The sequence below is a fragment of the Alligator sinensis genome, unplaced genomic scaffold, assembly GCF_000455745.1.
Source record: "Alligator sinensis unplaced genomic scaffold, ASM45574v1 scaffold77_2, whole genome shotgun sequence".
Classification (NCBI taxonomy): Eukaryota; Metazoa; Chordata; order Crocodylia; family Alligatoridae; genus Alligator; species Alligator sinensis.
Window position 1 is genome coordinate 1,313,995 of NW_005842016.1, and position 14,261 is coordinate 1,328,255.

At 42.8% G+C, this 14,261-nt stretch overlaps 1 protein-coding gene across 1 annotated transcript in view; it reads left to right on the forward strand.

Annotated features, from left to right (window-relative positions):
- Nucleotides 1-14,261, forward strand: part of DNAH9 (dynein axonemal heavy chain 9) — a 524,795-nt gene that overhangs the window by 419,612 nt on the left and 90,922 nt on the right. The window contains exons 59-60 of the mRNA XM_025202178.1: nt 1,271-1,464; nt 11,985-12,133. Of these exons, the coding sequence (XP_025057963.1) occupies nt 1,271-1,464; nt 11,985-12,133 (343 nt within the window). The remainder of the gene's footprint in view (nt 1-1,270; nt 1,465-11,984; nt 12,134-14,261) is intronic.

Genomic DNA, 14,261 nt, shown 5'->3' on the forward strand with positions numbered 1-14,261 from the left:
ACTTGTGGGGGGGGGGGGGAGAGGGGGCGGGGGTAGGGGGGCTGGGGGAGCAGGGAGGAGATGGGGCCTGACAGGGGTCCCCCCAATGTCCCCTCCCCCCTCCTCCAGCCCTGCCCCCTACTTACTGGCATGGAGCCCAGGTCCAGGTCCCTGCGGTGGCAAGTGGGGACTGCCTGAATCTCCAAATCTTTTTCCAAACTGATTTGGAGGTTTTGGCAGGTCATCTCAGGACTATTAAACAGAAAATGTTCATGTCAAAAGTATGGAACATAAATGTAGTCAGAGGAGGGTTGGCGGTATTGCTCTTTGCTTGCAGTCAGATACAGATCTTAAAATGTCTGTAAAATAACCACTTAGGGTGCCTATACACATGCTCCAACACATTCTGATTAAAATGCATCAGAGCAGACTCAATTAATTGAGTCTGCTGGAGCGTTCTAATTAAAAAGCCGGGATGCTGCAGCATCTCATGTATTCAGCATCCCGTGTTTCAAAATGACTGCATGAATGCTTTAACTAAAGCTCATCAAACAAGTTTTAGTTAAAGTACCCCCATGGCCATTTTGAAATGTGGGATGCTGAATACATAAGATGCTGCAGCATTAATTAGAGAAGCATCTGAGAGCTGCTCTAATTAAAATGCCCGCTCCCTGCTAACCCAAAGCACGTGTATAGGCACCTTTAAATTCTTCCCTGCTGTGTGCCTGCTGATATGGGAAGATGTTCATGCTTTTTGCACAGTGGCCTCTACTGATTCTCATTTCTGGGTAATGTGTTGGGAAGCAAAGAAGTGAGAGCCAGGAGCAGAACTCGGGCACCCTGGCTCACATGCTACTGCTTTAATCCAGTAATTCTCAGCCAGGGCATTCTGGCATCCTGTGGTGCAGTGAAAGCCTTTTTAGGGTGCTATGGGGTGCAACAAAATATTAGCATTGTTAGGTGTGCAAATGTCTACATGATTCACAAGATAAACTCAAAGATATCAAATAGGAAACCATACTGTCAAAAATATTTTGATTTATTGTGGTCTTCTGAGTTCTTTGCAGCAGAATATTTGCTATATTATTTTTCTGTAGTTAAAAAAAAATCTTGAAAATTAAGAGCTGACATTGTCCAAGGTGTTCCTTAAGTCTAACGAATGGTACCTTGAATCTAAAAAGTTTGAGAACCACTGCTTTAACCATTGAAAAATGGCAAAACTTTTATAGCTAGTAACTGTAATAAATGTTTCAGAATCTCAGTTATTAAGTAGTTTACTAAACTTTTCCAGGCTCTGACATCCATGGAGGAGTTCCGGAATTTAGATCGGGATATTGAAGGGTCTGCTAAACGCTGGAAAAAATTTGTAGAATCTGAATGTCCTGAAAAGGAGAAGTTCCCTCAGGAGTGGAAGAACAAGTCAGCTCTGCAGCGACTGTGCATAATGAGAGCCATTCGGCCTGACCGCATGACATATGCTGTCCGGTGAGAGATTTATAATGCTATCATCTAGAAGATTACTATTTGATAGTGTAATCAGGAAATGAGGGGTGCAGGATTGCCAACCCCACTGTGTCAAAAACCATAAGACAAATTCTTAAAAATCAAGAGATTTGAAATGTCAATTATGAGATGCTATTTTGGAAGTATGTGTGTGTATGTGCGGAGGGGAGTTAGTTGTGAAGGTGTGGGGGGTTTGGAGCCTGGAGAGGCGGGGTCACCATACACCCTGGCAGGATGCAGGGTACTGTGGGTCAGGAGTGAGGGGCGGCAGCAGCAGGGCTGGGGAGTGTTGGAAGTGAGGAGTGCACACGCACACGCACACACACCCCCCCCCAGCAGTCACCCACGGCTCTGTTGCATGACTCACTCCGGCCCCAGGGCTACATTCACTCCAGCCCCTGCCCTACTCCCTCCCTTACCAGGGGTCCTCGATCTGCTCCCCCACCCCTTCCTTCTCCCCCTGCCTCTTCCCCTCCATACACTTATCAGCTTGGCATGCTCTACATGCTCCAGAAGAAAAAATCCTGAGAATTGATCTCTATCAGGAGATCATGAGTCAGAGTTAATTTAACTTGGAAATTAGGAGTCTTGTGATTTTTTCATGAGAGTTGGCATTACTGGGGGTGACTCACAAAATGTGTCTGCATTTATTTATACTAAGAATTCCACAAAATGTCTTGTTCTAAATGTATCTTATAGCATCTAATGAAGTGAGCTGTTATTCATGAAAACTTATACATCTCTGATTCAGTTAGTCTGTGAGGTGCACCTCTAACCTACTTTCTGAAAAAATATTTGTAACGACCTAAATAAATAATCTTTAACTGTGCAGTGGAGGGCACACATTCTATTTAGTCAAAAACCTCTTCTCAGGAAACCTATTTCATTAAGGTACCTGTCAAGGAACCAGTTCAACCCTAATGACACTTAATGGCAATAATTTCAGCTTAAATAGATTTAAGCATGTGTGGTCAAAAATTAGGTAACCTCATACAGGTATTTCATATTCACTCATGTCTTGAAAATTTAAGAATAAGTAGGTCTGGCAGTAACAAACGGCATAATTAATTTTAATTTCTATTAGATAATAAAATGGTTTATGTCCACTCTTCTATTAGATCCTGGAGTTGGAGATGCCTTGTAGTATTGATTCTTGCTGGAAAATATAACATTTATGTGATGCTGCTTCTGAAAGTTGTAGTTCAACTGTATAATGAAGATAATTAGAAAAATCTAAAATTAATGTAGCCTTGAGAGAGCAATCCATATGTATGTATGTTCTGGGAAAACAGACATTCTTTCACTCTGAGGACTTGTACTTTATATGTTGTTGTCTTCCAAGATCTGATATTTTAAAATGTCTCCCACCCAAAAGACTCTCAACTAGCCTTATACAAGTAATCAATCCCATATAAAGTATAAATAGCAAATTATATGTTGCTCAATTTAGGAATTATGTGAGAAGCAAGGATTTCTTAGGGTTATATCTTCTATTGGCATTGCCAGGAGATAGTTTGACAAGATTTTGAATTCAAGGTATTCTTCTTCAGGTCTGAGGAGTTAAAAGCCAGCACAGCATATTAAAAAACAGTTGAAAGAGGAGGGAGAGAAATTCCCAAGGGTAGGAGATAGGCAGACAAGGTTCTTTGGGTAAATGCGATATCTTTTATTAGACCAACTAAATAGTTGGAAAAAATGTTTTTTTGGCAGCTGTCGGGAACAAATACTCTTATTAAGGCAAAGCGGGGAGAGAGTTTGTTGGTGTTTGTGTTGGGAGACAAACACTTAGCAGAAGAAAAGAAGGTGATTATTTGAAGATCATGATCTGTCAATAAGAAGGAGGGTCATTAACCTGTACACTAATATCCCACACCACAAAGGCAAAGCTGCCTGCCTGAAATACATAGAAGAACACAGAATATACCTAAATTTGCATAAAACATATTGCACAAATCATCCACTTTATCTTAATCAAAAACTTCACTTTCAACAGTTGTCACTTTTTCCAAATTGTGGGCACACCTGTGGACATAAAGATAGCCCTTCAGTATGCTAACAACCTCATGACTTAGCTGGAGGAAAAAATGGCAGAAAGCTGCACCATGAAAACTGCATCATACCTGTATTATGTAGGTGATATTTTTATTGTCTGGACTGAACACCTGGACTCATTTATTGACTTCCACCACAGGTTTAACAACTATCACCACAAAATCAACTTTCCCTAGAACACTCCGACAGCAAGATCAACTTTCTAATACCACAGTCCACATCTGCAATAGCACTGCAGAAACCACCATATACAAACAACCCAAGATCACTATATTTATGTCCACAGAAATCATCCGAAGCACACCAAAAAGAGCCATAATCTATAGCTCCCACCTCATCTATTATGAGGAGAACAGTCATGATTCCCACCTGTCTAGCCTCAAATGTTTCTTTATACAACAGAGACACTCCAGTAGAGAAACAGACCATACATTTGAAACAGCTATCCAAATACTCCTCAGTAACCTGCTACAATACAAGAACCCCCTTGTGACCACACACCCACCCTACACTGGAACTGATCAGAAGAATCAACCACAGCCTATACTCCAAGAAGACCAGACCCTGAGAGAAATATTACCAGCCCTTCCACTCCCAGCTTTCAAACAGCCTCTTAACCCTGCTCAATTCATCATCCAAATCAAGCTCTTCAGTGCCCAGCAAGACATCAAGTGGGACACCACCTTGCCTCAGCAATAAATGCTTAATCTGTCAACATATCTCCACAGCTGCTACAATCAACACCCCACTATAAAAAACACCATCAGAACCCATGGTTCTTTCACATGTCTATCTCAAAATATGATATATCTGATTCAATGTACCAAATATGCTCATGGTAACAACATGAGTGAAACTAAATAGCAACTACACACCAGAATGAATTCTCACAGAAAAAATATAAAGGACAAAGACCCACATACACCATTTGGAGCACATTTCTCACAGAACAACCACCCCATTTGACTTCACTATCCTCATGCTCAAAGGGAATCTACATATCTTACATGAACTTGGGAACAAAAATTCATAAGCTATCCGGACACTAAAAACCACTGATACAGGACACCCTTGCTATTCATGGGTTCGGCATTCATGGTTTCAAATATTCGCGAATGCCGAACCCACATTTTAAATACACTTTATACACTTGCACTAGCTCCCAAGGAGTTTTTGTTTGCTGCCGCAAGGCTCCCGCTGCCACCACGCTCCTGCTGTCACCGCCGTCGCTGTGCCTTCCCCCCGCCAGCCACTGGGGGCATTGCATTCGTGAACAAGATTGCGTTCATGAATGCAGTGCCTTATTTGCAGATTTCACCATTCACGAAGAATACAAGAACATATCCCCCACATATGGCGACGGTCACTTGTACTGGTTTTATAGCATATAATAAGCTACCTAATTCATGAATTCTTCCTACACATTAAAATCTGATAATTCCACTCCTCTCTTTTGAGAGGCCTTGATCTCCCAGCTTGCCCAAACCATCATGGCTACAACAACACTAAAACAATCTATTTAGGAGTTACTTTTTATTGTATTGATATATAGCCTAGAACAAGGAGGCCAGCACATCGAAGGGGGCTTCCATTGTTGACTCCAATAGAGGTCAAGTCACAAAACTGAGGATAAATGCAATATTGGTCCTCATGCAAATGATGTCCATCTGTTAACCAACTGTTAATAAACACCAATAATTATGCTAGTTAGGGATACCAACTGTTAGAACTGAACTCAAATTCTGAATATGTAAACAATAAATTTATGAATGGTTCAGACTCCAAAATAACCAAGGCACTCCTGCTATTAGGAAGTGGTCCACTATTTAAGCTTGAAATTTGGCCAGCTAAGCTTGGTACAAAATGAAACAAGTAGCCAAGGCTGGGTGTCCCTCAGGCTTCTATAGGAAATTTACTACCGGTGAAGAAATAAAGAAATTCAATAAAACAGCTATATAAAAAGAGCACAATTATTCACAAATATTAACAACTGCTAAACAGATTTGATATTAAATTCCCCAGCATAGGAACTCTTGAGCAGGCTGAGCCTTCTGGCTTCTCTTCAGTAGGAGTGGGCAGTAGCAGCAATTGCCTAATAACCCTAGCACTTAGATATATTCACTCTCACAGTGCACTCAGCTCACTCAAACTCACTCTCAGAGGACTTGCTTTCTCAAAACCTTTTCACCACCACAAACAGTAATGCAAATAGGAACAGAAATACCAACACAAATATCACTAGCACCCAAACTCCCAAACCTATCATTACACACACATACATAGGGAAATCTCAAACCACTAATATCAACCCCACACAGGAATATTACCTATTTCTAGTCATTCCTGAGATGAACACTCTGGTAAGTATGTGTTCTCACACAATCCTTACCCCACACACTCTTGAGACTTTTCCCAGCTGAGTTTCTCCAGCCAGGACAGAAACTAGGTTCCCATACCTCAAAAAGGAGAGGATATACTTTACCTATCCAGGTAAGTATGCAGAACCCCATAAATCTTTTGACCCCCCAGGTTCTCTGGCCATATACTCAACTCAAGGTTGCTACCCACAGTAAGCTGTAACCTCCACTTCAGGGTAGATTCTCTGAGGAGACTTCAGTGCATCTGTAGTCTATCAGTCACAACGATGCTTCAGAGCTGACGAGCACAGCTCCCTGCAACGCTTCACAGCAATTCCCAGTGGCAAAGAGTGCAGATCTCTGGCAACTTGGTCACCCCATACATCTAAACCAATCAAATCACTCACTCGCTTGTCAATCATACATCATTCATCTGAACTGATACTCTTTCACAGGCTAAACAGTCACATCTTCAGTCACTTCAGGCATGTTCCAACAGTATTTCCTGCCTAAACTTTGGCCTTAGTGCACATGATAATTATATGTAATCAGGTCACTGACGTCATGTAAGTTAAAAGTTCAAGATTTTTAGAAGACTCTTGGTCAAGATGCCATTGTACATGCCTGGACAAGTTCATACACTAAGTAACATACTAAGTAGAATTCTCCATAATGCAAACAACATACCTAAAGGACAAATAAACAGGAGAGACAATGGAAGCCAAAACTCCCCCAACACTACAGCCATGGGAACTATCACATGGTGATACTGTTGCCATCCTAACCATTTCCTCTGCTCCCTCTTTTCTAGTAATTTGTAACGATCTCAAACATATACTGGGATGGATTTTCTGAAATTTATCTCAGGCCAAAAGATATATATATATATATATATTTGGAAAGATTAGAATAAAATCAGCTGAGCTATTTCCAAATTTATATGACTACAATAAAATAATTTCCTCCATATATTGCAATAGAAATATTTGCATTCATATAAGTCAAAACTTCAAGTTCCATGTTGTCTGGTTGTTCTTCAAGAAAAGGGAAAAGAAATGAAGTCTAAAGAAGTCATCTAAGTAATAGTAGAGTTCAAGACATGTAAAACTGGCCTGCTAGTATAAATTATTTTTTTCTTTGCCTTGGAACTCTTTGCAGCATTGGACATTAACAAATAGGTTTATGGTGGGAGAGCATAGTTAGCCCACAGCTACCTGCACTCTCCAGCCACCATGCAGGCACTCCCAGGTCTTAAGTGCTCCAGGAATTCAGTCATTCCCAGGCATTCTGAGTGCTCTGGGAATTCCCATTTCTGGGGCATGCAGGATCAGGCCCGTCAAGCCCTGGAAGCATCTGCTGGGATTCCCTTTTTAAGATTCCCCACACATGCATCGAAACTCTGGGGTGGTCCTGGGGCTAATCAGCTTATTGGTGGCCCCAGCCCAGGGACTACACCAGAGTGTCCAACTTTATCCAGTGCAGTCCCACAGAGTGTCCATCTGTCTCCTTTGTGGTCTCCAGGGTGCATCTCTGGGTGTGTCTACACATGAAATTAATGTGATGCAATAAACTCTAGTGCATACCATGCCACAGTTTATTGCTTCTGGGCACCACGTTTACACATGCACCCAGAACCACAGCATGTTGAGCCAGGTCAGAGCAGCCCTGGCTGGCAGGTAGCCCTGGAGGGTCAGCCCACCAGCCCAGGGCTGCTCTGACCCAGCTCACTGTGCTGCGGAGGGGCTGCCTGGGGTACAAGGGTGCTCCCATGTGGGACTAGCTGGCAGGCAGCCCCCGCACTGAAACACCTTCATACCATAGCCAGCCCTGTTAGGGTCTACACATGTGTTGCAACATGCTAAATAACTCTGCCATAGGATCGTACTTGTGTTTACAAGTACTAACCTGTGGCAGAGTTAATTAGTTTACTGCAGCGTAACAGGGTTTCACATGTGGATGCCGAGATATTTACTGCAAAGCTAATTTGGCAGTTCTGCAGTAAACACCTTGCGTAGATTCACCCAGCTCATTGAATCATCGTTTCTCTCCAGCTTTGTTTCCTCCTGCCTTCTCCCTCCCATCCATACACACATATCTCTCTCTCGGCTGACCAGGAGGACAGCTTTAAAGGGAACACTATAGAAAAGACTGGATAATGCCTCACTGTGGTATGGCAGAGTGGTATGCTGAGAAGTCATAGAGATGCAGGTTCAAAGCTCTATGGGAGAAGGGGACCTAGAAGCTGTGTCCTACTGGGTGTGTCTACTCAAGATGCTACGTCACCATAGCAATGAGCTGCTGTGCTGTAGCTTGTTGGTATGGCAACATAGTGTTGCTGCGCATGAACCATGACACCAACGCTGCTGCACAATAGCAATGAGATACTGCTCAATAGCTTATTTCTACTGTGCAGTAGTAGCTAAAAATAACCATGCAGCAATGGAACTGCACATTAACACCAGTTATTGCGTGGTCATTTATTACTTGCTTAACAGTTCCTAAATGGCTGCACAGTAACAACTGCACAGTCGGCTGCTCACGTAGTGTAGTGTAGTGGCCACTGGGTATGAAATGTGGGAAGGCTCTTCTCCTTTATCTAATACTTACTAACCATACATTTTTGCCAGGCAGAATTATGTGACTTAGGTATGTCCAATACAGGAACATACATATCCATGTACCTGCCAGTAGGCCTACCAAGCACATGTGCATGCTGATGTAGCCACACTGCACAAGAAATAGTCACAAACTATGCATAAGTGCCAGAAATGCCACTCTAAAGGTGTATCTACATGAGACGCTTTACTGCACAGTAGACTAATCTTCTGCACAGTAAGGCATCACTAGGTAACTGTGTGCTGAACTACTGAGCAGTAAAATAGGCTAATGTGCAGTATATCTGCTACCTGTATTTACAGGTAGTAGATTTACTATGCATGGTCTAATGTGCAGTAATGCCTGCATAGATGCTGACTGAGAACAAATTTACTCCTAGGGGGCCAGCCTCCTGCAAGGGGCAGAGCTGGGAGTCCCTCCAGCCATGGGGCAGAGTTTAACCCCATGGCTTTAGCAGTTCCTGGCTGGCCTTTAGATCCCTAGTTTGACCTCTGGGGCCTGGGCCAGCTGATGCCTGCCCCTGGCCACTGTGTGCTGGTGTGGTGGCCACATGCTGGCTGCAGCAGTACTGCAGAACCCCAGCCTAACCCCCAGGTTTGTGTTAGCTACTCCCTGGCCCCTGGGCACTATGTCCCTGTGCTGTGAGCATGTGCTAGCTCCAGCAACCCTGCAGACCACTGGCCTGACACTCAGGACCTGTGCCTGCAGCTGCCTGGCCCCTGGGCAGCACCCCACTTTGCTATGGGTACATGCCCGGACCTGATGGCACCTGGAGTCCCTGTCATCCAGAGTCTGCCCCCTGCCAGACTAAACCTGCCCCCTGGCACCCAGGGAGCTGCATCCAGAACTGGCAGCTCCCCCTGTCTGCTGCAGGAGTTCAGAGCAGGGCAGGAGCAGGCATAGATCTGATTAATCCTATAGGCTAGGGACAGACATTCAAAAAGCCTGAGCCTGAATTGATTCAATCTTATCAGGTTACTCTAACCTGGCTAGGCTAAATCAGTTTGGTAACCACACAGACATCCCAGAAATGCAGGCACATGCCTACAGTGGCTCATGCTAGAAACTAGGGGGGGGGGTAAAGCAGCCCTCCCTTCCTTCTACAGCACTGAGCTGAGGGGCAGGGTGGCCAGGCCCTGGTAGGACCTGTGATTAGCCCAACAGGGAACTGATAACAGTGTTTATGACCCTTTACTCAGTGTTTATCACCCCATTAAGAAAACAACAGAGGGACATTACCAGTTACCTGTTGATTTTGCCTGATGATTCTACCAGTATGTGGTCTGCTAGCTAATACATAGACAACTCCTCAATAAGGCAGAGGCGGGGCGTGTTTGCTGCTTAGCAGGGAGTGTTGAGGGGAAGGGGGGAGCATCCTGCAAGTCTCTGGAGCTGCAGCCAGGGAGCAGAGGAGGGGCCAGCCCTGCTGTGGAGCAGAGAGCCCCACCCAGCCCAGAAAGCATGCCAGGATGCTGGGGGAGTCTGATCTATCTTAAACCAGCAAGGGGTTTATGTGACATTGCATAAACCAGTTTGAGCCAAATCAGTTAAGTCTGATACTGCATTCAACCAGGTTTCTCAAACCAGTTTCAGCCATTTTCAAACTGCTTTATGTGCACTGAACATCTGTTCTGTTACAGGTTTAAACCAGGTTCTGATCACTTAAACGGGTGTATGTGTAATGTCTGTCACTAGCTGTAAGAAGTAAATCCACTCCCAACAGGACGTATATGTAGATGCCTTCCCAAGGCTGGTTTACCATGCAGTAAATTACTGTGCAGTAAATCTAAATAGTATTAATTACATGTATAGACACACCCATGAAGCTGTAAAAATGCCACTTAGGTGCATACAGGATAATAGAATTCCACCCTTAGGTATTCTAGAACAAATGGGCAATTTTATCCATTATGACACTGAAAATAATACCTATTTACTTACTGAGTGTATTTTAACCCTCCATTTACCACAAGAGAGCCCTTCTATGTTACATAGTTGAGTTACTTTCTGTGCAGTTAACTGCCTTTTCATTTCTGAACAATAATATGCATGGTTTCCACTGTGTGTATGCACTCCTTACCAGCAAGAAAATGAGGCTTCACTTCAGATGGAAAAGGTGTAAAATAAAAATGAAAAGACATGAAGTGCACAAACTGGTGATATAATGTGGGGCAAGCAGAAAGACTGTTGTGGGGTGGGACAGGAAATTATCAAATTTGGGACAGAAGGTAGAAATCAGGAGAGAAAAAGGGGTGAGGGAGGAAATTGTGTGTCTGTTTGTGTGTGTGAAAAGGAAAAAACAAAAGCAGGTAGATAAACTAAGGACTAGGGAAACCAATGACAAGATGGCAAAAATAGCAGATACTGTTCTACCTATGGGATGCCTATGGACATTAACAGCTAAATGCAATCGTAGTCCATCTTGCTCTAATCTCTGAAAAAAAAGTTAACACAAAAGGCCATGGGTCCTTCTCTTTACTGCTTTTTGTGACTTAGTTTTAAATCTAAGATGAGGGCATTTTACAAAAGTGGACATTTTGACAGTCTTTCACATAAGTGCCCTGTGCTGGAAAGTTACAGGGCTGTAGATTCAAGCTATCTCTGGTTGCGTCTACATGAGACATTGACTGCAGTAGTCACGAGCTATTGTGCAGTCAGCATCATGAAAAAGCCATTTAGCAACACTGCTGCACACTAGCTCCAGTTACTGGGCAGTCGTTCAGTACTTGTTTATACAAGTGCTACATGACTACACAGTAATGACTGCATAGCCAGTGTCTCATGTAGACATGGCCTCTGGGTACAGGAGGCACATCTAAAGTCTTTGGCTACATATCAGGGTTGACTGAGGTATAAGCAGTCAGTCTTAGTGATTCGTGCTAAGACAGGTGCTTATCAAAGTGAAAGCCAATGTCAAATTTGGGTATCAGTTCAAGTTCTACAACATCAGGCCAAAGGCCGAGACAGGGTTGTGGTCAAATCAAACAGTCAATCCAAGGCATTAACAAGGTTTAACTGGAATCAGAGCAGAAGGGTACTAAGTAGCTAAATCAAGTAATGCTGCTGATGGGCAAGGCTCTGCAGGAAGTTGGGAGAGTTTTATAGCCCTCCAATCATGTGCTTTCAGCACATTGGGTATACGCTGAGCTGGAGTTGGTGACTGGCCCGCCATCTGGTAGGCCTGTGGTCTGGACTTCTACCTATGAGTACTAGAGTTCCAGGTTCAAATCATAGGGATCCTGATATTGCTGCTTCCTGGGTAGTGCCTAAACAAATGTTTTATCTATTAGTGTAGAACATTGTAGGCCTGTTCTCTTCACCCTGCATCTAACACCTTCTAGTTATGAGTTTTGTGCAGCAACAGTTTAGGGTACTTACCCTTGTCAAGGTACAAGCATACTATACAGTGCTGTGCACCTTCCCACCCAGAACATGCATGTACATATATGTATGTATGTATGTTGTTGTTTTTGGCAGGGATTTTGTTGAAGAAACGCTTGGGAGTAAATATACAATAGGAAGATATCTGGATTTTGCAATATCCTATGAGGAGTCAGGACCTGCAACCCCAGTGTTCTTTATCCTGTCCCCTGGTGTTGATCCTCTGAAGGATGTGGAGAAACAAGGTAAACAAATGATGCTGTGGACAACAGCATTATTTTATTTTTTATTGTTTATCTTCTATGTCTTTATCTTGGCATGAAACTACTTACCTTGCTCTTGTTTCCATATGGAAAAACTTAAAAACAGATAATGATGGGAGAATGTGTTTTATAATGTTGTGAACGTTCACCTAAAATTTAGTTTGAACTTGTATCTTCCATACATTATCTAGAACATCAGTAATGTCCACACTGCTGTGACTTGAGTTTTTCTCATACAACCTATAATTTACATAGAGTGTTAATATTATCACCAATAGCTAAAAATAGTAACTTTTCCTATAACATTTTCCCAGAAAGAATTTCCAATATTTGATCTCTGCTCTGTAAGCAGTGAAGGCTAGTGCAATCTGCTCATTACAGAACAAAAGGAGCTTCTATAAAGATGCTCCATTTGATAAAACATTGCTTTCAGTAACATCCTGGACTGCTGCAGTCTGTATATGTTCTCAAAAGCTTCTGCCCATGAATGATTCTCATTCTGTTGTCTTAGATCAGTTGGATTCAGAAACTGTCTTAACCCTTAACGTATTTTTATCCTTGAAGGCACAGTAGCAAGGTAAAGCACGAGTCAGATTCCCTGGAGATAGCTATTGGCACCCCTGCCTGTGATAAAAGCTGTCCTCAAATCATTGTGGTTAGTTCCTTCTAGATTTTGGTAGGAAAAGGCATTCTCTGCACCCCCCCAGCCATCATGCCAGCTCAGCTCTGGATTGCAATCATGTTAATCAGCTCTGATCCTTTCTCCTTTTTGGACCTACCTTCCTGTGTATGTGCCATTTAGGTATATAAAACAAAATAGCATTTAGGTCTAAGTGGTTATTGGCAGAGTAGAGCATGGAACTTGGTTCTCATAAGTCCTAAGCTAGCATCTATTACATCCTTCTCTGTAGCTTTAAAGCCTGCCTACTGATAAATGGCCCACCTGAAATAGCTATAACCCTTCAGAGTCTTGGAGAATTATGCATTGCTAATTGATGGTATTATGTGCTTTGACACTAGGAAAGAGGAAATGATAATTTTCTGTACTGAGTGGCTGCATCGACACGAGATGCTGACTGCACAGTCGTTATTGTGCACTCATTTAATACTTGTATAAATAAGTGCTAAATGACTGCTCAGTAACTGGAGTTACTGCATAGTAGCATTGCTGAATGGCTTTTTCATGATACTGACTGTAGCTTGTTAGTACTTTGTAGTTGCATTGCATCATGCAGCACTACTGCACAGTCTGCATCCCATGTAAAAAATGTGAAGAGTGATTTGGGTACAACATTACTAATGCATGTTGTAAACTGTTACCCGTTAGGATCAGAGTCAGAGAGACTCCCTCTTAGATTCAGTTCTGACAAGCTGCATAGAAAAAGATATATGCTTTGGGCTACAGTCAGGCCAAAGAGGTTTTATAACAGGTAAGGGACAATCTAAACACCACAGTAATTCTCTGGTGTGAGAGCAGTGGTAACTAAAACGAACATCACATCTTTATGTCTGATGTTCACTATGGTGACTATTTTCTGTAAATTGCCAATGGATTTTTTTTGGTGTAACTGAGGTCACATTTGTGTTGAAGGCTGAGGGTTTACTGGCTTGTGTTGTCTGAGAATATATCTGTCTTCCTGAGTTACAGGAACTGAGTTACAGGAACTGGGTACAAAGACATATCCAGTGGGTGCATCTATATGGGCGCTCAACTGTACAGTTGTTACTGCACAGTTCCAGCAATGCATGGGTCATTTCTAACCCTACTGTGTAGTAGCATCGGTGTCATAGTTTCTACCCACCGATGCTATGTAGCCATAGTGATGAGCTATATCACTGTAGCTCATTGCTATGGAGATGTAGCATCTCATGTAGACACTTCCAGTGTGCAATCCTCCCTCCAGAACAGCCCTTCCTATGAGGACCTGCTATTGCCACAGAGAGCACAGAAATAATATATGATGTACAGCACAAGGCACCAGCACTGACTTCATTTCAGCTACCTTTTAAGAAATTAAAGTAACCTAAAAACATTGCTAGTTATATTGTGGATTGGCAGACTGAATTTCTCCACTAAATGTATGGTTCAAAGCTTATTTAATCAGCAGGA